Source organism: Epinephelus fuscoguttatus, linkage group LG19 (genome assembly GCF_011397635.1).
Source record: "Epinephelus fuscoguttatus linkage group LG19, E.fuscoguttatus.final_Chr_v1".
NCBI lineage: Eukaryota > Metazoa > Chordata > Actinopteri > Perciformes > Serranidae > Epinephelus > Epinephelus fuscoguttatus.
In genome coordinates, this window is record NC_064770.1 from 34,531,508 (window position 1) to 34,554,191 (window position 22,684).

At 41.6% G+C, this 22,684-nt stretch overlaps 1 protein-coding gene across 4 annotated transcripts in view; it reads left to right on the forward strand.

Annotated features, from left to right (window-relative positions):
- The window catches only part of card11 (caspase recruitment domain family, member 11), a 40,192-nt gene that overhangs the window by 4,026 nt on the left and 13,482 nt on the right, over positions 1 to 22,684 (forward strand). For 2 of the 4 annotated variants that reach the window (XM_049560662.1, XM_049560661.1), the window contains exons 2-18: positions 7,703 to 7,902; positions 8,014 to 8,151; positions 9,260 to 9,436; positions 12,033 to 12,181; positions 12,269 to 12,448; positions 15,680 to 15,826; positions 16,946 to 17,071; positions 17,164 to 17,358; positions 17,468 to 17,623; positions 18,955 to 19,024; positions 19,119 to 19,303; positions 19,483 to 19,589; positions 19,685 to 19,725; positions 19,854 to 19,977; positions 20,065 to 20,266; positions 21,896 to 22,022; positions 22,095 to 22,338. In XM_049560662.1, the coding sequence (XP_049416619.1) occupies positions 7,713 to 7,902; positions 8,014 to 8,151; positions 9,260 to 9,436; positions 12,033 to 12,181; positions 12,269 to 12,448; positions 15,680 to 15,826; positions 16,946 to 17,071; positions 17,164 to 17,358; positions 17,468 to 17,623; positions 18,955 to 19,024; positions 19,119 to 19,303; positions 19,483 to 19,589; positions 19,685 to 19,725; positions 19,854 to 19,977; positions 20,065 to 20,266; positions 21,896 to 22,022; positions 22,095 to 22,338 (2,558 nt within the window). In that variant the 5' untranslated portion in view covers positions 7,703 to 7,712. Of the gene's footprint in view, positions 1 to 7,686; positions 7,903 to 8,013; positions 8,152 to 9,259; positions 9,437 to 12,032; positions 12,182 to 12,268; positions 12,449 to 15,679; positions 15,827 to 16,945; positions 17,072 to 17,163; positions 17,359 to 17,467; positions 17,624 to 18,954; positions 19,025 to 19,118; positions 19,304 to 19,482; positions 19,590 to 19,684; positions 19,726 to 19,853; positions 19,978 to 20,064; positions 20,267 to 21,895; positions 22,023 to 22,094; positions 22,339 to 22,684 lie in introns of all 4 variants that reach the window. The other 2 variants (XM_049560663.1, XM_049560664.1) reach the window with 2 other exon arrangements.

Sequence of the window (22,684 nt, forward strand, 5' to 3'; positions counted from 1 at the left end):
TTTGTTTTAAGAAATGCAAATTAGTGGTATATGATGCCAACTGGCATGGAAAGGGTTAATATTTGATTAAATAATGATTTAAATCCATTAAACACGTTTTAATAAAAGAATGAAACAAAAAAAACCCTGGAGGAACTGATCAAAAATTATTAATTTTACCAGGGGGAGGGTGGTATGACGTATTTTTGTCACGGGAGGAAATGAAAGGACTTTAAATAAAATCTGACGTTACACTTAAAAAAATATAAAAGATAGAAATAAAGAATAAAAGCACCAAAATCAGTGTCGTGGGTCATGATTTACAATTGTCGGACTGAGATAATAAGAGCAGAATAATCTCATTACCTGTTAGTATGTTGAAAATATTTCAATATGTTTTTCTTAACAAATGCAAATTAGTGGTTTATAATACAAACTGGCATTTAAAGGGTTAATATTTTATTAAACAATGATTTAAATCATTTTAAAGCACTTTAATAAAAAGAATGAAACAAAATAAACCTAGAGGAAATGGTAAAAAAAAAAAAAAAGTGACACATATGGTCCTTTGACAATTTGTGGTGATGATAAATATGTCGGAAGTTTCCATTAGCAGGTCACGGAGGTTAAAAGGTTAATCTCTGCAGTCATTGGTTTTTACTCATGAACTGTTCTAACGCTCAGATCTGATTTGCACCTTAGTATATGCCCAGCATTTGGTCCAAGATATGAAGCGATTACTATTTTCAACACACTTTGCTGCTTTTCAGCTCAGATTTAGTTTTGTTTATTTGATGCGGACGTAACAGCAGCTTTAGGGCTGCACATTTATGCACATGAACCAGATGTGGTGCGTTTTGTGGTTGTAGTGAAACACTATTTTGCAACACCTGTCCACAGGAGGCTTTTTAGAAATTAAAATACTAAAAGAAAATGCATCTGCAAGCACCACAAATACATCCCAAAATCCATCCACACAAGTACAAAACACTGGTGTTTCTACTGTTGTGTTGAGTGTGAGAACAATGTTGTTTCTTTCAGCCATGATTTAGTTAGTTAGTTAGTTAGTTAGTTAGTCAGTCGCAGTTTATTTTGAAAATGTAAGTAGTATAAAAAACAAAATAATCAAAATCAGTGGACAGACATAAAAACAGGTTACTAAAGGAGGCATGAAAACTGAAAACAACGTATAATTATTTGATTTACACGTCCAAAAAGGAGTGTGAGGAAGTACAAACTTAATTATTCCCTTAATTTCTTCTCCATATATGAATAATAGTCATGTAGCTCCACATCAATATAAAGCTGTACAATAATTAATTCTCATAGACCTATTTTAATATATTAAATTAAATACCAATTATATTTGTCTCACAGCAAGATATAAAATAATTACTTAGAATATAAAATCTCATCTTTATATCTTGACAGATATAAATCATGACAGATGTGTTTTGCTTGTCAAACTATGCACATATACACAAACTATGTGTACATACTCACACATACACACACATACACAAAACTGATGGTAATAAATAATTGAATAAATAAAGAGTGAACACCTGCGGATAGTCAAACACCTTTTTCATTCTTGTACCTTGTGAATATCATCTCTTTATACCTCGTTTTAAACTGGGTTATGTTAATTACTATTATGTTATTTAATGCCATGTTCCACAGTTTTGCTACTTTAAAAGATTAATTGTTCAAATTATGTTTTGCATAATGTAAAAACGTGTCATTCACCTTATGATCTTGATGCCTGGTATCTAGAGTAAGACACTGACACTTATGATCACACGGGAGCACATGAAGTATCATATGACAACCTGACACTCTTTTGACCCTGATTATACTTTGACAATGTGCTGCAAACATCACGACCTGATCATCATCAGAGCAAGTTTAATTCTTAGTTTCATATATATGCTCCTACTGTTTAATGTAGGACTAAATATGTGATGACTTTAATGTTTAAAACATGTTTATATCTGCAAAAATATATATAATTTATATAATATATAATTTAAGATGGCAGGCGTATGCTTTAGAGTACTCTGCATATAGCATGTCTGTTGTGCTTGAATGTGGAATCAGTCCAATTTATACTGTATATTACATGCTCACGTGATATGCAGTGGTGTAGTGGAGGGTATACGCAGGTATTCAGGGTATACCCACCTTGTTTTCTGGCTGTTTACAGTCAAAATAAGTGCTTGAATATAAAGGAGAGTGAACCCACCTCGACTCATGATGATGAGAGTTGAGTTTGTCTGCAGACTATACCGTGTGTCTTTGTTGACAAAATGGTGGTCGACATCACTGAATGTTTTACACTGAGCGTGAATTTACACTTGCATACAGCAGGATAATGAATATATCTACAGAGTGCTTATGTCCTCAGTAGTAACCCCGTGAGTGTGATTTAGATGAGACATAAAGGCAGAGTAAGGCGAGGTGGTAAACAGTTCAAACAGACAACTGAGTGGGGTGTTAGAAAATAATGGAAACAATCACGCTGCTCAGTGCACCAGAGTCCTGCATGCAGTTGTGTTTGTGTGTCTGCCTCTTTTAAGTCTGCAGTTGCTGAAAAAAAGGGGAAAACAGAAGGTTTATTGCAAGGACACACACACACACACACACACACACACACACACACACACACACACACACACACACACACACATATACACTGCTCTAAAAAACCCAATCAACTCCCCTGACCACAATACTATAAAGAAAAGCAGCCGACTGAGAGGACTAAAACAGAATAGAGGAAGAGAGCGACTACTCACATCTGGTTTGAAAAGGAGGAAGCAAGGATGAGCTTTCTCGGTAATGAACTCCAAAATAAGAGAAGAGAGAAGAGGAAACATGTATGTGGTTACTGCAGGGGTCTGCATGTGTGTGTGTCTGCATGCACGCTGTACTTCTGCATGAGTGCATGGGTGTGTGTTGGTGTGAGTGCTTGCGGTTTCATCATCTGCTGTAACTGTGGCAGTATACTCACACACTGCAGAGAGAAATAATAGCCTCGAGTGTAGAGAGGGTGTGATATTTCTGTCTGCCTCAGACTGCATTTAAAAAGCAGCTTATCAATGATGTCGTTCAGCGACTGTCTGACAGCGTGAATATTTGAACATTTAATAATGTCACATAAAGAAAGTCACTGAGATGAGATGAATTTGACTCAAGATCGGTCCTGTTGAAACTTAGTAAACCAGCACATGTCTGTATATGTGTAAACTTTAACATGCACGGTGCAGATTACAGTTGTATGCAAAAGTGTGTGTGTGTGTTTACATGAGTAATGGCATTGAATAGCATCGATTTGCCTAACTGTAGGCTGCAAGTCACAAAGCAGAATTGTAGGATAACACCCACGTGGCCACACGGCATGCAAATCCCAGAGATGCATGGACAGCGCGCGTGTTTGTGTGTGTGTGTGTGTGTGTGTGTGAAATGATAAAAGAGAGAGGAAATCAAGTGGGAGTGAGACGCAGATAAAAAAGAGTCGAAATATGTCTCTGGAAAAGTTAAAAAAAAAGGAGATTAAATGGAAAGACGTCAGTTGGTTAAAGTTTATGTTGTTTATGAGGGAAACGGATGAAGTGGAGAGTGTGTGGGACCCAGAGCTTCACTCTGAGGCTGTGTTGTTATACTTCATTAAGCCTCACATGCTTGTTCTGCAGATAATTATCAATGATCATATCATGAGAAGTGAGTCAGTTAAAAATAAAGCTAATGCTGGCATGGCAACAATGACAACTGGCTTTCTTGCCAAGAAGATAGATAATACTCGTGTCTAGGGGTTACCTCAATGCTGTGAAGCTTCAGTTGCTGCCATGGTAAGTGATGTCAAAATCAATATTTGAATGCTCCAAACATCCCAGATTGCCCATAAATTAAGAAACAGCAATCCAGCATAATTCAGTATGCATCAATATTAATTATTAGTTATCCTCAGACAAGGACAAACTTAACGATAGGCCAAGTTTTGTGACTCCAACAGTTTGACCATATTATAAATATACTAGCAAGATGTCTAAAAGATCAAGCATGTGGAAGTGCTAAAGGAAACTGGCATATCACAAATTCAAAATCAGCTTGGCAAATCACCTGAAAACTGAGTAACAGCTGAGCCTTTGTGCAAAGTAATTTCAAGCAACCTGCATGCTAGCAACGTGGCTAATTGTCATGTTATTTTAGGTGCAATGACAGAAAAGTGATGTTTCAAAATATGTCTTGTCTTTGATCACCCCCACGAAGCTGTGATTAATCGCAAATATTCCTCCATGAAACTTCGATGCCCCAAAACTGGTATTCGGTACAGCTCCACTGGTGTTTGTGCAACAGAGATGGGATCAAGTCATTATCTTACAAGTCTCAAGTCCAAAGTCAAGTCCAACGTCCTAATGAGTTTCGAGTCCTGAACTAGTCTTAATGTGCTCTTCAATATAAGAAAAATATTAAATGACCAAAAATCCTAAATGTTTTTTAGAAATTGCAGTTATTAGTTAAACATCCAGTGTTTGGGATTGAGGGGGAAATATTTGCAGAAATATGTAGTGTTTAATAACTGAAAATAAGAATTGTTGTGTTTTTGTTACCTTAGAATGAGCGTTAATGTCTACATAGGGAGCGGGTCCTTGTCCATTGAATACGTCATGTTTCTACAACACTGGCACTAGATAGGACCATTCATGTTTTTGGGTCAACCACCATAGCTGGCAGCCCTTCTGCGTTAGAAAAACCTCCATTATTTAAAGTGAAACTCCTGTATTCAGCGTTTTTACCAGTTTAAATCATTGGGTGAGTGTATTTTCGAGAGGAAGAGACCTTTGTGGATAATTTGGTGCAGGTAAAAACCTCCCGAACGTCTGGGTCTTAAGTTATAAGAGAAAAAAGGTGAGCACACATTAGCTGGTGCTGGGCTAGCGGCCTGGGGCCAACAAGCTAAACAGCATTGAAAAGCACTGATTTGAAAGAGAGGAGCGGAGAGGAGTAAGAAACCTCTGCGGACATGGTAAAAACCTCTTAAACAGGGGGGAAGTTTCAGATGGTTGTAATCTGCAAGATGCCATTAAATCCCCTTAAATATGGGAACTGCCTATTGGTCCGACAGCCCATTGGTTCAACATCCCATTGTTCCGACCATATTAAACCCATTGTTTCGATGTTTCCGAAATCATCATGATGCCCTGTGGTTATGGTCTGGTTAGGTTTAGGCACAAACACCACTTGGTTAGGGTTAGGAAAAGATCATGGTGTGGGTTAAAATAAAAAAGAAAGTGGCAAACACATAAGTTGTGAGCCTGCTTCGCCCGCCAGGAGCCATTCAGCACCACGGACCGTCGGACTAATGGGCTGTGAGACCAATGACATGGACCCCTTAAATATTACACACTGCTCCTTTAAAATGTTACTCAGCGTTAAGCTAACATTAGCTAAGCATTGGCTAACTTTAGCTTAACAGCTAAAGAATGCTAAGCTGAGGCCAACGTTTGCTTAACAGTTCATGTTAGCCTCAGCTTAGCATTCTTTGTCCAACTTTAAATGTCGAACAAAGTTGGAAGTTGTTGCGTCATGTCTGTATTTTTCGACCCACACGTTTTATATACTTTAATTTATTGAGTTATAATCTGCAATCCTCACTGCAAGATGCCATTAAATGCCCTAAATGTCCCATGCTGCTCCTTTAAAGGGCCAGTGTGTAAGATTTAGGGGGATTTATCTCGTGGGGAGGATTGCAGATTACAACCAGCTAAAACTTCTCCTGGTTGTTCAGGAGGTTTTAACGGGAGCCAAATTATCCAGAGGTCTCTTCCTCTCCAAAACAAACAGACCCAGAGTTTTTCCAAAGCTCTCATGGCAGAGAGGCTGCGAACTATGGTGGCTGACACAAAAATGTGAGAACAGGAATGGCCCTTTCTAGAGCCAGTGTTCGTTTTGTCCATTCTGGGCTTCTGTAGAAAGATGGCAATGCAACATGGCAGACTCAATGGACGTGGACCCTCTCCCTATGTAGATATAAATGTCTCATTTGAAGGGAACGAAAACACAAAAATTCTTATTTTCAGGTGATTATAAATTAAAGAAAACATACTTTTTATATTATATTCCATTTCTGCCAAACTATCCACTTAAATCCTACACACTGCACCTTTAAAACGGTACTTAGCTGTTGAGCTAATGTTGGCTAAGCATAAGCTAGCCTCAGCTTAGCATTCTTTGTACAACCTTAAATGTCGAACAGAGTTGGAAGTTGTTGCGTTTCACCTGTATTTTTCAAAACCACACGTTTTATATCTCAATTTATTGAGTTATAATCTGCAATCCTCACTGCTAGATGCCATGCAGTGCCCTAAATGTTACACACTGCTCCTTTGAAACGTTACTTAATGTTAACTGTAAGCACCAGCTAACGTTAGATTAACAGGTAAGCATTCTTTGTGCAACTTCAAATGTCTAACAAAGTTGGAAATTGTTGCGTTTTGTCTGTATTCCAACCCACACGTTTCTATACCTCAATTTGTTGAGTTAATTTCTGCAATCCTCGCTGCTAGATACCATTAAATGCCCTAAATGTTACACACTGCTCCTTTAAAATGTTACTTAGCTGTTGAGGTAACGTTAGCTAAGCACTAGCTAACAGCTTGGCATTCTTTGTGCAACTTTAAATGTCGAACAGAGTTGGAAGTTGTTGCGTTTTTGTCTGTATTTTTTGACCCACATGTTTTATATACCTAAATTAGTTTTTTTGGTGAACACTGTGTAGTTATTGTATGTAAACAAAATTATCTTTGAAGTCAGTTTTTCCAACTGGCGCTCAGTAATTTAACATTAGCTCATCATTGTTCTGTCCTGCAGCTTTATTGGATGCTGTTGGATTTGTTCAGAATAAGTCAATCTGGGGGATTTAGCATCAACTTGCTGGGGATGAATAGCATTAATATTGTCAAAAAGCTAAAGTCCAAGTGAAGTCACAACTCATTGGTGTCAAAGTCCAAGTCGAGTAACAAATAGTTTGATTTTGTTGGTCTAAAGTCATCAAATTGGTGACTTGAGTCTGACTTGAGTCCAAGTCATGTGTCTTGAGTCCACACTTCTGCTGTACAGTAAATATGAAACTAAATCCAGCAGCCAGTTAGCCTAGCGTAGCATGAACAGGGTGAAACAGCTAGCCTGGCTCAGTTTAAAGGTGACAAAATCTGCCTGATAGCACCTCAAAAGGAAAATAGATAAACGTGTTTCCCAGAATGTCAAACTAGGTCTTTAACTGTGTGACCGTGACAACCTGAACCTGCTTCCCCTCGACACAGGAAGAGGATAAAACTCTCTGAAATAGCATGGCTAAAAAGCCCCAGAACAGATTGTGTTTTTAAATTTTGGTTTATCTCCCTACGTCATAGACACCTAACCACATGTAAACTTAGATATGACCTTTGTGGTTCCTCAGAACCCCCCAAAAAATCACGTATGTTCCTGCTTTCTTTGCAATCACCACTTTGTGTCAGTGTTTGAATATCACAAGAGAAATGTACCAGAGATCAAGCACAGGTGCTGATTTCTCCACCAACAGTCAATATTAATATACTTGAAATATGCCAGCCTACACACACACACACACACACACACACACACACACACTCATCTGCGTCTCTTTGATTCAGTTGTGATGATGCAAAATGACATAAACAAAAGCTTCTCTTTTTTTCAGGGTGTATGAGATGGAAAACGGGACATGTGACGATGTGGAGGCGCTGTGGGAGAAGGTGGATGGCAAACGTTACGAGCTGTGTCGTGTCATCTCCCCGGCGAAGCTCACCCCCTACCTCCGCCAGTGCAAAGTCCTGGATGAGCAGGACGAGGATGAGATCCTCAACTCCATGCTACTGCTCTGCAAAGCAAACCGCACAAGTGGGTAGAGGGATGTGTACACATTTGTGTAGTCATGTTGTGCTTCACACAATTGTTTTGTCACCCTCTTAACCTCCTAATCTCAAAATATGTTGATCCATCCTCTATCAGGTCGTCTACTTGACATCCTCCACACTAAAGGAGAGCGGGGGTATGTGGCGTTTCTTGAGAGTCTTGAATTTTACTACCCTGACCTGTACAAGCTGGTCACAGGAAAGGATCCCACACGACGCTTCTCCACCATCGTAGGTAAGACACACACCTTTGGATGCAGACATGCATGGAAACAATTTTAACTGAAACTGAGCAGATCATGTTGGAGTCCAGCCCAGTCGCCAGAAGACAAGGCTGGCATTGTACATTTCTTGGAACCACAAATATGTTACAGTTGCACGTTTCATGCGAATCATTTCAACATTTCTCAAGTGACTCAGTACATGAGCTGACTTTGTCATCAGGAGGTGGAGGGGATGGGGGATGGCGTGCCACCTAGGTGAGATGCCTGCCAAGCTGCAGACAACTGTTTGAGACCAATAAACAACAAAACCGGTTGTTACCAAAGCCTTGCTGCATTATTATGCCACCAAAACTGAGAATTTTAAGCCAAAACATAATCTTTTCCTAACCATAACCAAGTTGTTTTTTTGGTCTAAACCTAACAACATGTTAACCACTACATTGTGGAAACAAGTTGACGTGTCCGCGACATAATAACATCCAAATGAAACATATCTGTGATTTGCAGACACGTACAATGCCCACATTTTCCTGCCGATTGTGATGACATCCACACCTATGTTTGTGGAAATCTCCTTCCATGAATGTCCTGTCATCTAGCAGTCTTCGTCACATGGTGAAGACAAGTTGTAGAAATACAGCCTGCATATTAACAGGTTTCCTCAGTTAACCTCTCCTTGATTTGGCCCATGTTCACGGAGAAAAAGGAGCAACTGGAAATGTGCAGGAGGAATTACGATGCTACCAAGTGGACCAATCACAGCTGTCTGTCACTACATCGTGTAGTTACATTTCTGGGAAGGTGCATGTCAGGCAACAGTGTAGTGTATGCGACCTTAAGTGAAGAAACAAGCTGATCATCATATGCAATCTTGAATAAATTTTATGAAAAAGAAACACATTTAACTGCCAGTTGTAAAGCTGGTTTTGTAGCTCTGCTCAGGGAGGAACACTACAAAACTTTTCATACATCTGCTGGTTGAGGTTAGAATCTGAGATTAAACCAAATCAGCTTGCACCTCAATGATGGTGTAATATCTATATATGGTACGTTACACTCTGTGCTGTGTCTTTTTTCTCCTCCTCTCGCCTCACCCCTGCTGTCTGTCTCCCGCTGTAGTGGAGGAGGGCCATGAGGGTCTAACCCAGTTCCTGATGAATGAAGTGATGAAGCTGCAGCAGCAGTCCAAAGTGAAGACCCTGCAGCATGTTGAGCTCAGCAGGAAGAACTGCACCTTGGAGGACGAGCAGAAGAAGCTACGGTTGGCCAATCAGGAGCTTCAGGCCTTCCAACAGAGTAAAAATACACGTTATTATTTTACATATGCTCTGATCATGACACAGGGACCATGGAACACCAAAGAAGGGGCGGCATAATTTATTTCTTTATTCACTGTATCAGACATAGGCCTATATTACTGATATATCAGTATTGAGCTCATAAAATATACATAAAATATATCTGACCCCGAAAGCTACCCAGTCCTCAGCCCCCCTAGCCATCCTGCTCCTGCGGCCCATGATCATGACATGCAAGCTCCTCTCTATCTGTGTTTCTGCACTGCATTCTCCCCATAAGAGAATTTAACATCCCTATTGATAGATTCTCCGTGTCAAATGGTTTATTCATACCAAAAATACACCACTATTAACTGAAACTGCTACCCCACCACACATGCTTGGTTTACCCTGCTTGGTGCACCACAGTTGAGTTTATTAAGGCTGCCTATCACGTTGTCTGCCAAAGCCTACTCATGAAACTAGTTCACTGTGGTATCATGTCCTGTGTAGTTGAAACCTGCAGCTGGTGCATCAAGTACATTCACGTTTAAACAAGAGCTGAAAATAATCTGTGAATACTTTTCAGGCCAGCAGTCAACTCATGTTTCTCTGACAGTGTTTTGGTGAACACCCAAATGAGGAAGATACTGGCATGGCAACTTTGTTGCAAATTTCCTTGTCAGGGTGAATTCGCAAAATCTTAAATCTAATCTAAAATGGCATCTGTCCCTCCTAAAACCTTTGTCCAAATATAAAGATGTCTTTTTTATACTTTTTCAAAAGCTGCTTTCACACTGCCCTACCCGCCCTGATAACAGCCGACCTGCAAAAGTACGCAGACTGCCCGTGGACGCAGACTAGGCAGTCATAACGTAGCCTCTGGCCAGCTCAGACCAGGGTCTGACAACAACACAGCTGTGCTCCATTGACACTGATAATGTAGTCTTTTCAGATTTCCTCCATTTTCAGGCTGGTGAGCCAGTAACACAGGTATATCCACATACCTACGTAAGTGCATGACTATCACAGTATAGCAATAATAGCAAGTGGAATTACATACAATACAAACTCTGTTATACCAGCAATCCCAATTTTAGCAAATTATCCTGTTTTTTAAACTCCTTCTCCCAGTGTGACCCAAATGTATCTGGGTCTCCCTGCAGTTACACCTCCAGAACACTAGTTGGCGGCAGGGGTCTCTGCTGTAAAGTTTAGTTGACTCAAAACACACATTAAACAAACATTAAACATGGCTTAATAGAGACAAATCAGCTTCACTATAACTCGCAGCATTCACAGACAAACACTTGTCTTTATCTGGACACATTTACCCCACAAATAACACATGCTAATGTTATTAGCACAAGCCTATGGCATTTACAGTATATAAATTAGCCTAGCGGCCGGTGATCTTTTCCTTCTCTCATGTAACCCTAGGGAATAGCAACATTTAACAAAGCTAACAATACATAATTTAGCTCCATTGCAACTCACAAGGGTAACTGACTTAACAACTGTCTAATACTAAACACATTTTCTAAACAAATATATAATGCTAATGTTATTAGCACAAGTCTATCACATTTTACATTGTATAAATTAGCCAAGCGACGAGCAGAGATTTGCTCTGCAATATGAAGCCAGGATAAATCACACACAAGATTTGAAATGCTATTTTTGTGGAGGCTTTATTGTCTTCACAATTTACAGTTTCTTATTAGGGGCTGTACACATGCTTTGTCTTCAACGACTTAGGAAACGGGAGGTAAGGCACAGGGTGCAACTTTCATGTCAGCTCTCAAGAGCGCAGCGGCAGGTTGGGTCTGAGGTTACTAAGCAACCCAACAAGCACCGTAGAGCCAATTTACCTTAAGTCCTGAGTGCAGAGCTGATCTTCCTCCAGGAGCTGTTTATAAGTGTGTAGACGTATCGTCTGTGGGACAGATGTAAAGCTCTGGGTAGCCATGCGCTAACATGATCAGCTCCTCCGTATTTATCAGACTGAATATTTACAGAAGAAGAGAAAGATATCTGTCGGCTGTGATTGGTTTGTAATGTGACTCCTGTGGCTCCTAATAGACTTTCACGTTTGTTATTTTTAAGTAATCAATGAAATTTCGCCTAATAATGACCTTTTTGTTGACTAACGTTTGGTCGACTATTAGAGGACATCCCTACAGGTGAGAGTGAGCGAAACATAACCACTGTCATTAAAAACAAAAAGTGACATTATGACAAAAAGTGACATTATGAAATAAAAAATGTCATTAAATAAATAGTGACATTATAAAATAAATGATGTTGTTATTATGACAATTAATGATGAAATATTATTTTATAATAATGAGTTACATTTAAGTTCATTTCTCTAAGTTCTGTTCATTTATGTATTTACAGAATTTATTTATATGATTTTTGATCTTTTAAAGTAAGATAAGATGTATATGTAAATCTTTGGTGTTCCATGTAAATAAGTTCTCTGTATTTATCAATAAGCATAATATTTTCATATGTTTTGCAGTTATGCTAAAACTGACAGCTGCTTTCCATCAAAAAGTCCCGGACATCACACTCATGTATGACTGTATTAATGACTAAGCTTTGTTCTCCAGGGAACAACAAGTTGAGAGAGGAAAGGAACGCCTACAGTGACGAACTTCTGAGAGTGAAGGATGAAAACTACAAACTGGCCATGAGGTACGCCACGCTGAGCGAGGAGAAGAACATGGCTGTGATGAGGAGCCGAGACCTGCAGCTAGAGGTACTGATCGACATATTAATGCGCAAAAACACTGTCATTACATTGTGTATCTAAGAAACTCATTATGTGTTCTCACTGTGTGTATAGGTTGATCAGCTAAAGCACAAGCTGAACAAGGTGGAGGAAGAGTGTAAGATGGAGAGGAGGCAGAGTCTCAAGCTGAAGAACGACATTGAGAACCGGCCAAAGAGAGAGCAGATCTTTGAGCTAGAAAGAGAGAATGAAATGCTCAAGATCAAACTACAGGAGCTACAGTCCATCATACAGGTATGGCCTGCCTAAAACACACAGGGATTGATAAGCAATATAAGACATTGTCTGGTGGGCCAGGAACAAACCATCCCTCAGCTATAGCACAGATCTCAACGTTAATGTGTTTAAATCACCTACCTAGAGTTGATATTGTACTCCCTGAAATCTACGTCCTTAAGTTGGTGGGCAGGACAGTTTTCTTGACTTGAGACATTGATATCTCCACCGTGACAGAACAGCTTTTACCATTCAAACTGCATTTGAAATGTCCATATACCTTCTTTCTTTTGCAATTTGAACTGTGAAGCTAGCCCTAACCAGTATCTTACAATGTGGGTGTATATCAAGCTACATAGGACCCTCAGAGCTTAGGACCCTGGGGACATAGGGCCATGGGAACATAGACCTGTGGAAACTTAGGACTGTGGAAACATAGGACAATGGGAACTTAGGACCCCTGGAAAATACAACAGTGGGAACTTAGGACTCTGGGAACATAAACCATGGGAACATAAGAATCTGCTGGAGGCATAGGACCCTAGGAACTTAGGACCTTGGAAACATAGGACTTGGGTAACTTAGGACCTCTGGAAAATACAACAGTGGGAACATAGGATCCTGGGGACATAGGACCGTGGGAACTTGGGGTGCTGGGGACATACAGTACAGGCCAAAAGTTTGGACACACCTCCTCATTCAATGCGTTTTCTTTATTTTCATGACTATTTACATTGTAGATTCTCACTGAAGGCATCAAAACTATGAATGAACACATGTGGAGTTATGTACTTAACAAAAAAAGGTGAAATAACTGAAAACATGTTTTATATTCTAGTTTCTTCAAAATAGCCACCCTTTGCTCTGATTACTGCTTTGCACACTCTTGGCATTCTCTCCATGAGCTTCAAGAGGTAGTCACCTGAAATGGTTTTCCAACAGTCTTGAAGGAGTTCCCAGAGGTGTTTAGCACTTGTTGGCCCCTTTGCCTTCACTCTGCGGTCCAGCTCACCCCAAACCATCTCGATTGGGTTCAGGTCCGGTGACTGTGGAGGCCAGGTCATCTGCCGCAGCACTCCATCACTCTCCTTCTTGGTCAAATAGCCCTTACACAGCCTGGAGGTGTGTTTGGGGTCATTGTCCTGTTGAAAAATAAATGATCGTCCAACTAAACGCAAACTGAATGGGATGGCATGTCGCTGCAGGATGCTGTGGTAGCCATGCTGGTTCAGTGTGCCTTCAATTTTGAATAAATCCCCAACAGTGTCACCAGCAAAACACCCCCACACCATCACACCTCCTCCTCCATGCTTCACAGTGGGAACCAGGCATGTGGAATCCATCCGTTCACCTTTTCTGCGTCTCACAAAGACACGGCGGTTGGAACCAAAGATGTCAAATTTGGACTCATCAGACCAAAGCACAGATTTCCACTGGTCTAATGTCCATTCCTTGTGTTTCTTGGCCCAAACAAATCTCTTCTGCTTGTTGCCTCTCCTTAGCAGTGCTTTCCTAGCAGCTATTTGACCATGAAGGCCTGATTCGCGCAGTCTCCTCTTAACAGTTGTTCTAGAGATGGGTCTGCTGCTAGAACTCTGTGTGGCATTCATCTGGTCTCTGATCTGAGCTGCTGTTAACTTGCGATTTCTGAGGCTGGTGACTCGGATGAACTTATCCTCAGAAGCAGAGGTGACTCTTGGTCTTCCTTTCCTGGGTCGGTCCTCACGTGTGCCAGTTTCGTTGTAGCGCTTGATGGTTTTTGCGACTCCACTTGAGGACACATTTAAAGTTTTTGCAATTTTCCGGACTGACTGACCTTCATTTCTTAAAGTAATGATGGCCACTGGTTTTTCTTTAGTTAGCTGATTGGTTCTTGCCATAATATGAATTTTAACAGTTGTCCAATAGGGCTGTCGGCTGTGTATTAACCTGACTTCTGCACAACACAACTGATGGTCCCAACCCCATTGATAAAGCAAGAAATTCCACTAATTAACCCTGATAAGGCACACCTGTGAAGTGGAAACCATTTCAGGTGACTACCTCTTGAAGCTCATGGAGAGAATGCCAAGAGTGTGCAAAGCAGTAATCAGAGCAAAGGGTGGCTATTTTGAAGAAACTAGAATATAAAACATGTTTTCAGTTATTTCACCTTTTTTTGTTAAGTACATAACTCCACATGTGTTCATTCATAGTTTTGATGCCTTCAGTGAGAATCTACAATGTAAATAGTCATGATAAAGATAATAAAGAAAACGCATTGAATGAGGAGGTGTGTCCAAACTTTTGGCCTGTACTGTATAACCAGGGAAAGTAGGGCCCTGGGGACACTGGACCCCAAGAATGTAGAACTCTTTGGACAAAGGACCATGGAAACTTAGGGCCTTGGGAACTTAGGACCCTGGGAACATAAACCATGGGAACATAAGAATCTGGAGGCATAGGGCCCTAGGAACTTAGGACCTTGGAAACATTGGATTTGGATAACTTAGGACCCCTGGAAAATACAACAGTGGGAACTTAGGATCCTGGGGACATAGGACTGTGGGAACTTGGGGTGCTGGGGACATATAACCTGGGAAGGTAGGGCCCTGGGGACACTGGACCCCAAGAATTTAGGACTCTTTGTCACAGAACCATGGAAACATAGGGCCCTGGGAACTTCGGACCCTGGGAACATGGGACTGTGGGAACTTAGGACCTTGGGAGCATAAACCATGGGAACATAAGAATCTGGAGGCATAGGAACTTAGGACCTTGGGAACATGGGACTGGGGGAACTTAGGACCCTGGGAACATAGGATCATGGGAACCTAGGACCATTAGAAAATAGAACCGTGGGAACTTAGGATCACTGGGACATAGGACTCTGGGAACATGTTACAGTCTTCTCACAGTTTAAACCTGCATTAACTGATTCTTTCTTAGCCACTTCAGGTCAGTGCAAAAAACAGTAAATATGTTGACATGCTAACGTGTTAGCCAACAAACACCTCTTTACACATTCAGCAATATTAGCATTAATTTGCTAATCTGCTAAATAAAGTTAATTAGAATCATGAGAGTGAACCAAAACTGTAAAAACCAAAATGATTGGTTGAACAAAGCTAAGGTGCTCCATAGATAAAGGGGACCTGGGTTCGTCACGACAAAGTAAGTCCTCTCTTGAAAGACCCCTGATGCTGCTTAATTCAAACTATCCAGTATACACAGATCATACCCAACAATGTGTGTTTCTTTATGACACAGCCTGGCCCACTGCCTGCGTCAGACAAGGCCATCCTTGACATTTTGGAACATGACAGACAGGAAGCACTAGAAGACAGACAGGATCTGGTCAACCGCCTCTACAACCTACATGAAGAAGTCCGACAGGCAGAGGAACTACGAGATAAGGTAACAGACACACAGGCAGGCAATGAAACAAGACAAATTTACACAAGTGAAATGAGGTTATTGTGCTGTACTTGAGTATTTCCATTGTATGTTACTTTATACGTCACTACATTTCAGAAGGAAATATTGCACTCCAGATTTATTTGACATTTTTTTAGCTATTAGTTCCTTTTCAGATCAAGATATTTACATTACAATTTTATGATGAGTTCACAAAATACAATACATTGTTGTAGATTAAATCTGTGGTTTTCAGCCATTTTGACATGTGACAAGTTACAAAAAAACGGTGTCTAGCCAAAGTCACAGATGTCTCTGAGTTGTTAGCAGTTTCACTGCAGCGCAACTTCCCCTCCAGAGTTTTCAGACCTTTAAATAACTTTAAGTGTCCAAAATGTCACAATAAAATCAAATATTAGAGAAAAAATACTTAAAAAATACTTAATTATAGATAAACAGCAACCTGTTACTACATTAAAATGCTGTTTACACACTGTTTCAGTAACAGTTTTTACTCATACAGCAGTCACAGGGGACATATTATTGTGGAACAAATACAAAAGTACACGTTACCGCTAAAACTTTCGTACTACGCCTGCCAACTGTATCATGACGCAAAAGAAAGTGAGCATCTACTCATGAACAGAGTCTTATAAGCGGGAAGAGGGAAAATATTTGTCATGGTTTTGGAGTCGGACTTTGAACACAGGACTTTTGCCTTTAATTGAGTATTTTGAAACTGTGGTATTGGTACTTTAACGTAACGTAGGGATATGGGTAGGTGTGTAGAGGTTACGTAAGTGTTCTTGGTTCCTTGTATGAAACCTTGATTGAATGTATGATTGTTCGGAAGTGTGTGAGTGTGAAACAGAGTGTGTCTGCAAACAAAGAAATGTAAGTGAAAACACACCCTGGAAACACAAACCCATGACCAGAGAGCCCAATGCCCATGAGACCATCTGTGAAACACACCCTGTGCAGAAACCCCCATCAATGGCCTCTGTTTGTGTGTGTAACCTGGTATTTCTTCTTTCTCCCTCTTTGTTTCTCTTCCTGTATCTGCCTTTGTCGAGTAAGCTATAATTAATCCATGTGTGGTGTGTGTGTGTGTGTGTGTAGTACCTGGAGGAAAAGGAGGATCTGGAGCTGAAGTGCTCCACACTGCAAAAAGACTGTGAGATGTATCGCAACCGCATGGAGACCATCACCGCACAGCTGGAGGAGGTGGAAAAGGAGAGGGACCAGGTGAAAGCACACAGACGAACTGATTCTTTATATTTGTCAATGTGAATGTTTTGTTGCTGTTGTTGCTTAATTCAACTCTTCCGCTGCTGCAGGCCTTTCGAGCCAGAGACGAGGCCCAACATCAATTCTCTCAGAGTCTCATCGACAAAGACAAATACCGCAAACAGATCAGGGAGCTGGAGGAGAAGAGCGATGAGCTCCATATCAAGATCGTACGCAAAGAAGCCAAGCTGGTCACCTTGGAGTGTCGCCTACGACGGCTGTCCAAGGACTCTCCTCTGGACCAGGTTAGACACAGCAGAGTAAATAAGTGCTCACACTTCATCTCTGGAACTTGCCGTATTTCCAGTGACTAATTTTGAAATGTTCCTAATTCTGTCCTCTCTGTTTCTGCAGAGTCTCCCGAGGGACCTGCCTCCCACCATCATCTCTCAAGCAGAGGACTTCAAACCCGTCCAGGTCCAATCAGAATGGTCCAGCGATGAGTCGCCAGAGGAGAAGTTCACATCTGAGGAGCCTCGCCTCAAACGCAGACCCAACCTCAAAGGAGGGGTCAGCTACTGTCCACCACTCACACTTACTTACCTATTTACAGATTGAACATTACGGCAAAGGCCAGGGCCTGTATTTGTCAAACTCTTAGGAATCATATTGAAGACTCAACTTGGGAGTAAAACAGTTTTTACGTAACACCATACCACACATTAAACTACTTACTCTCTAAGTGTCTTACTCTTATGAAGGTTATATCAACTACTCACCCTGTGTCGTGTTGAATTTATATCAAAAATATTATTATTATCCTGCTGGAAGTAGCCATCAGAAGATGGGTACACTGTGGTCATAAAGGGATGGACACGCTCAGCAACAATACTCAGGTAGGCTGTGGTGTTTAAACCATGCTCAGTTGGTACTAAGAAAATCTCCCCCACACCATTACACCACCAGCAGCAGCAGCCTAAAGCGTTGATACAAGGCAGGATGGATCCATGCTTCCATCTGAATGTGGTTTTTCCAATCTTCTATTGTCCAGTTTTGGTGAGAAAACCCATGTGAATTGTAGCCTCAGTTTCCTGTTGTTAGCTGACAGGAGTGGCACCTGGTGTGGTCTTCTGCTGCTGTAGCCCATCTGCTTCAAGGTTGGACAAGGTGTTGTTGCTTCAGAGATGGTCTTCTGCACACCTTGGTTGGAACCAGTGCTTATTTGACTTCCTGTTGCCTTTCTATCATCTTGAACCAGTCTGGCCATTCTCCTCTGACCTCTGGCATCAACAAGGCATTTTGGCTCACTGGATATTTTCTCTTTTTGGGACCATCCTCTGTAAACCCTAGAGATGGTTGTGCTGAAAATCCCGTCTGGCACCAACAACCATGCCACGTTCAAAGTCACTTAAATCACCTTTCTTCATCATTCTGGTGCTCCGTTTGAACTTCAGCAGCTCGTCTTCACCATGTCTACATGACTAAATGCATTGAGCTGCTGCCACGTGGTAGGCTGATTAGCTATTTGCGTTAACTAGCAGTTGAACAGGTGTACCTAATAAAGTGACTAAATGCAGTTGCCAGAGACTGCAATTGCGAAAGATTTTTTTCAGATTTTTATTTTACTGTACAGCCCTGCAAGAAAAATAACTTTTTCTTTAACAAATTCAACATAACACATGGTGAATAATTGATGTGCAAAGGATTATTCAAATAATCAAAAATCCTTTGCAAAAACATATCTAGTTTCTTATTTTAAAGTTCATTTAATTTGTGTGATATCCTCAAAGTCTCCAGTCGAAATTCCCATGTGAAATCAATTATCTAATATTTTCATTGTAGAGACATAAAGATGAAATACTACAAAATAAAAACAATAAAATTTGTGTTTTGTATTCTAGAACAGAGCAAAGTCTCCAGTGTGTGCACCCAGAGACCTTCAGGTCAACTCAGAGGCCACTCATTCCACAGGTAACACCGTCATAGTTCAGTCATACAGTTTATTCCACTGTAACAGTGACATTTCTTTTGTTAACATTTATCTATATTTGTCTCCAACCTTCAGCTCTGTCAGTCAACGGAGGAGATTTACCGGAAATCCAGATGCGGAACTTGCACGTCAACAGCATCTCCCTCCCTCCCTCCCCCAGCGTGCCGATCTCCCCCACATATCCACCCTTCTCCGCTCCTGCCCTCTCCACATCCCCCTCTTCACTTCCCACGGGGGAACAGTCCAACAGGCCGAACATGGTGAGGTTTTAAAACACTGCTACAGTCCAGAGTTTTGTCTCAGGTGTTGATGCAGAGGAATGATGCCGTATTAACCCTAAGCCAAATAGATTTATTTTCTGTGGCTCGAACACATCGCTTATTTGCATGTCTGCGTCCGAAATTGAAACTTCTGCTTTGTTCACTTGTAAAATCTCCAGCTGCGTTACCGTAATGACAGCATTCTTTCCACGCTGCCTGAGCCACCAGAGAAAGCGTCACTGTACCGCAGAGAGCGGGAGAAGGAGCATGACTTCCACCCCCGCAGGTACCCATGGCCTGTACCAGAGTATACATGTCAGTAGTCCATGCTGGTGCTGGTTTGTAATTAATTTATTTTGTCTGATGCTTGGTCTCTTTCAGCCTCTCGGATTTTGATAGTGACAACATGGAAATGGAGTTTGGTAAAGTATACTTTAACACATTACCCAAAATCACACTAATGACGTTTTTCTGAACTGAATGACTTTATTTATCTTCTACCATTTTTTATTAACCTCTGTCTGTTTATGCCTGTCTGTCTCTTTCTTAGAGGACGAAGTACAGCGGGGTCCACCTTCCGTCCACTCATCTTCCTCGTCCCATCAGTCAGAAGGGATGGACACTTACGACCTAGAGCAGGTCAACAATATCTTCAGGAAGCTCTCTCTGGAGAGGTAAAGTACAGACTCTGATGCACTCACATACACAAGAAAGACTGACAGTCAAGCTTACTCACACATATCTTCTTCTCCCGTGTGCAGGCCGTTCCGCCCGTCTCTGTCCTCCTTCTCCAGAATCAGCACTTCCCTGAAGCCCGTGCAGGAGCTGACGTTGCTAGGCGACAACCTGCTGAGGGACATCACTCTGGTTGGCGGCAACGACAGTGGGATTTTCATCTCAGCTGTGCAGTCGGGCTCCATTGCTGAGAAGGCGGGGCTACGAGAGGGCCACCACCTCCTATGTGTACGTAGTTAAACTCCAGGGTCACACAGAGCTGTAATACAAGAAAAAGTCCACTTAATTAAAAACACTGTCTGGACAAATGTACAGAAAAAAATGAGTGGCAGCCTCCAGAGCTGATAAATGAAGCCAGTGCAGAAGTGGCAAAAAAATTCTGTTCTCCAAATGACCACTAGAGGCTGGCTCCAAGAGTGAGTCAATCCCCACAGACGCCATGTTAATATGAGCAACTTTACAGCAGAAATAAACATGTTTACACCCTGGTACAAAAAACAATTTGTGCTCTCAAGCCAAAATTCCCATACGTGTGGTGAATTTTTATAGAACTCATCTGTTTAAATGTTATTAGGGCTTAAAGTTACACATAATATAGGCCCTATGTCCACCGAAGAGTTTTTTCCATGCTAAAAATGCGAGCCACATCTTAGGAAAGACCCAGCTGGGAGCGCTCTAGAGTGTTTTGGAGGTGTTTTCTCTTTGGTTGCATCTTTTTGCTATCATATGGAAATAAATATTTTGGGGTAAGGTAGAGTACTTACTCTGAATGGAGGGAAGGCTAAAGCATGTAAGGAGAGAGGACAGACCTGTCAGTCTGTGTGGGTTCATGAAATGTATATTAATATTTATTATATATATTGCTGGGGTGCTTTGCTTGGCCTGCTGCCCCCGTGACCCGGCCCCAGATAAGCAGATGAAAATGGATGGATGGATATATTATATATATATACAGTATATTAACATGTTTCTCCAGTTTTTTAACTCTTGGTGCTCAGAGAAAAACCCAAACATGCAGCACTTGTTCTGACAGACGCTCAGCACCTTGTCACACTGCTGGTGTTTGTAGCATAGTGTAGAAACTTGGCGCTACCACTGCACACATCTAAGTAAATATGCTGGCCTCGGCCCCTTGGAGTGACAGGAGGGTGCCGTCCGTTAAGACGTTGCTACCACAGGGACAACATTGGTTAGGTAACATAACCATGGCGTAACCCCAGATTCACAGAGTATGGACTTAGCTGTAGCTGTCACTACTTTCAGTGTGTTTCAGTCTTGTTTTCCATTTTGTTTTAATGGTGAAAATTAGCATTATCACAGTCCCCTCCGGAAGGAGCTCTGAGTAGAGCTGCTGCTCCTTCGCGTCGAAAGGGGTCAGTTGAGGTGGTTTGGGCATTTGATCAGGATCCTTCTGAGCCCTCCCATTAGAGGTTACCCGGGCATGTCCCACTGGTAGGAGGCCTCGGGGCAGACCCAGAACACACTGGAGGGATTACATATCTTGTCTGGCATCTGATAAGCGGTTGAAAATGGATGGATGAATGGATGATCCCACCTAACCATAGCTGTAAATGCACTGTGCTAACTGAGCTAGCAGTTAGCGTCGGGGTTTTCTCCTCCCTGTCGTCCAAATATGATCAATTCCGACTCCAAATATCCAAGATGGTGACGGGCAAACTGCCAAACTCAAGGCCTCAAAATGGGGGTTCACGAATAAATAGACTTATCCAATAGATTTATCCAATGACTATCTACTATAATCGAGGGACTAATTTGCTAAAGTTCCAGAGTTATGTATAACACACCTTTAACATGAATCCTGTTACCTGTCGTTCATCTGTCTTATGCTGTGACCAGCTTGAGGGATGCATACGTGGAGAGAGCCAAAGCATTTCATTGGACACCAGCACTCAGGAAGAAGCCCACTGGACGCTGCAGCACTGCTCCGGACCAGTCAAGCTGCACTATCGAGCCAACTTTGACTGTAAGTGTCGTTTTTATATATGTATGTGTAGTATCCATATACTGTATATTTAAATGTGAGTGTGCGCTCTAGGCTACCGTCGACTCCAGAGGGACATCACAGAAGGCCCACTGGTATCTGGCGACTCCTTCCACATACGAGTCAACCTAAACATCTCTGGCCAATCAGACAGCTGTTCCCTGAGCGTGCGCTGTGATGAGGTGGTACACGTGCTGGACACCAGGCACCAGGGCCGCTGTGAGTGGCTGTGTTCTCGTGTCGACCCCTACGATGGCACCGACCTGTCCGAGCGTGGCACCATACCCAGCAACTCACGGTACAGTGAGGTTATTTTGACATTTTGGCGAGAGTTAGATTAAACCTTTAGTTTTGCATATGAATCCTACGCATTTGACATATTCCGCTCCCCTGACAAAAAAAGGCCTATGGTGAGAGAGGGGGAGTTGAAGAGGTCAAACCAGCGTGGCGTCAGAGACCGTTCATGTGCTGGAAGTGATAGATTTTCATACATCTGTTCCACTTTAGTGCTGCAGGATGCTGAGAGTGATGTAAAGGTGATGTAACAGTTGAGCAACCAAGCAGAGTTTGGCAGGGGACGAAGGGGACTACATCTGCTTTTTAGAAGTTTCACTGATCTCCCAACACACAGACACACGACATGC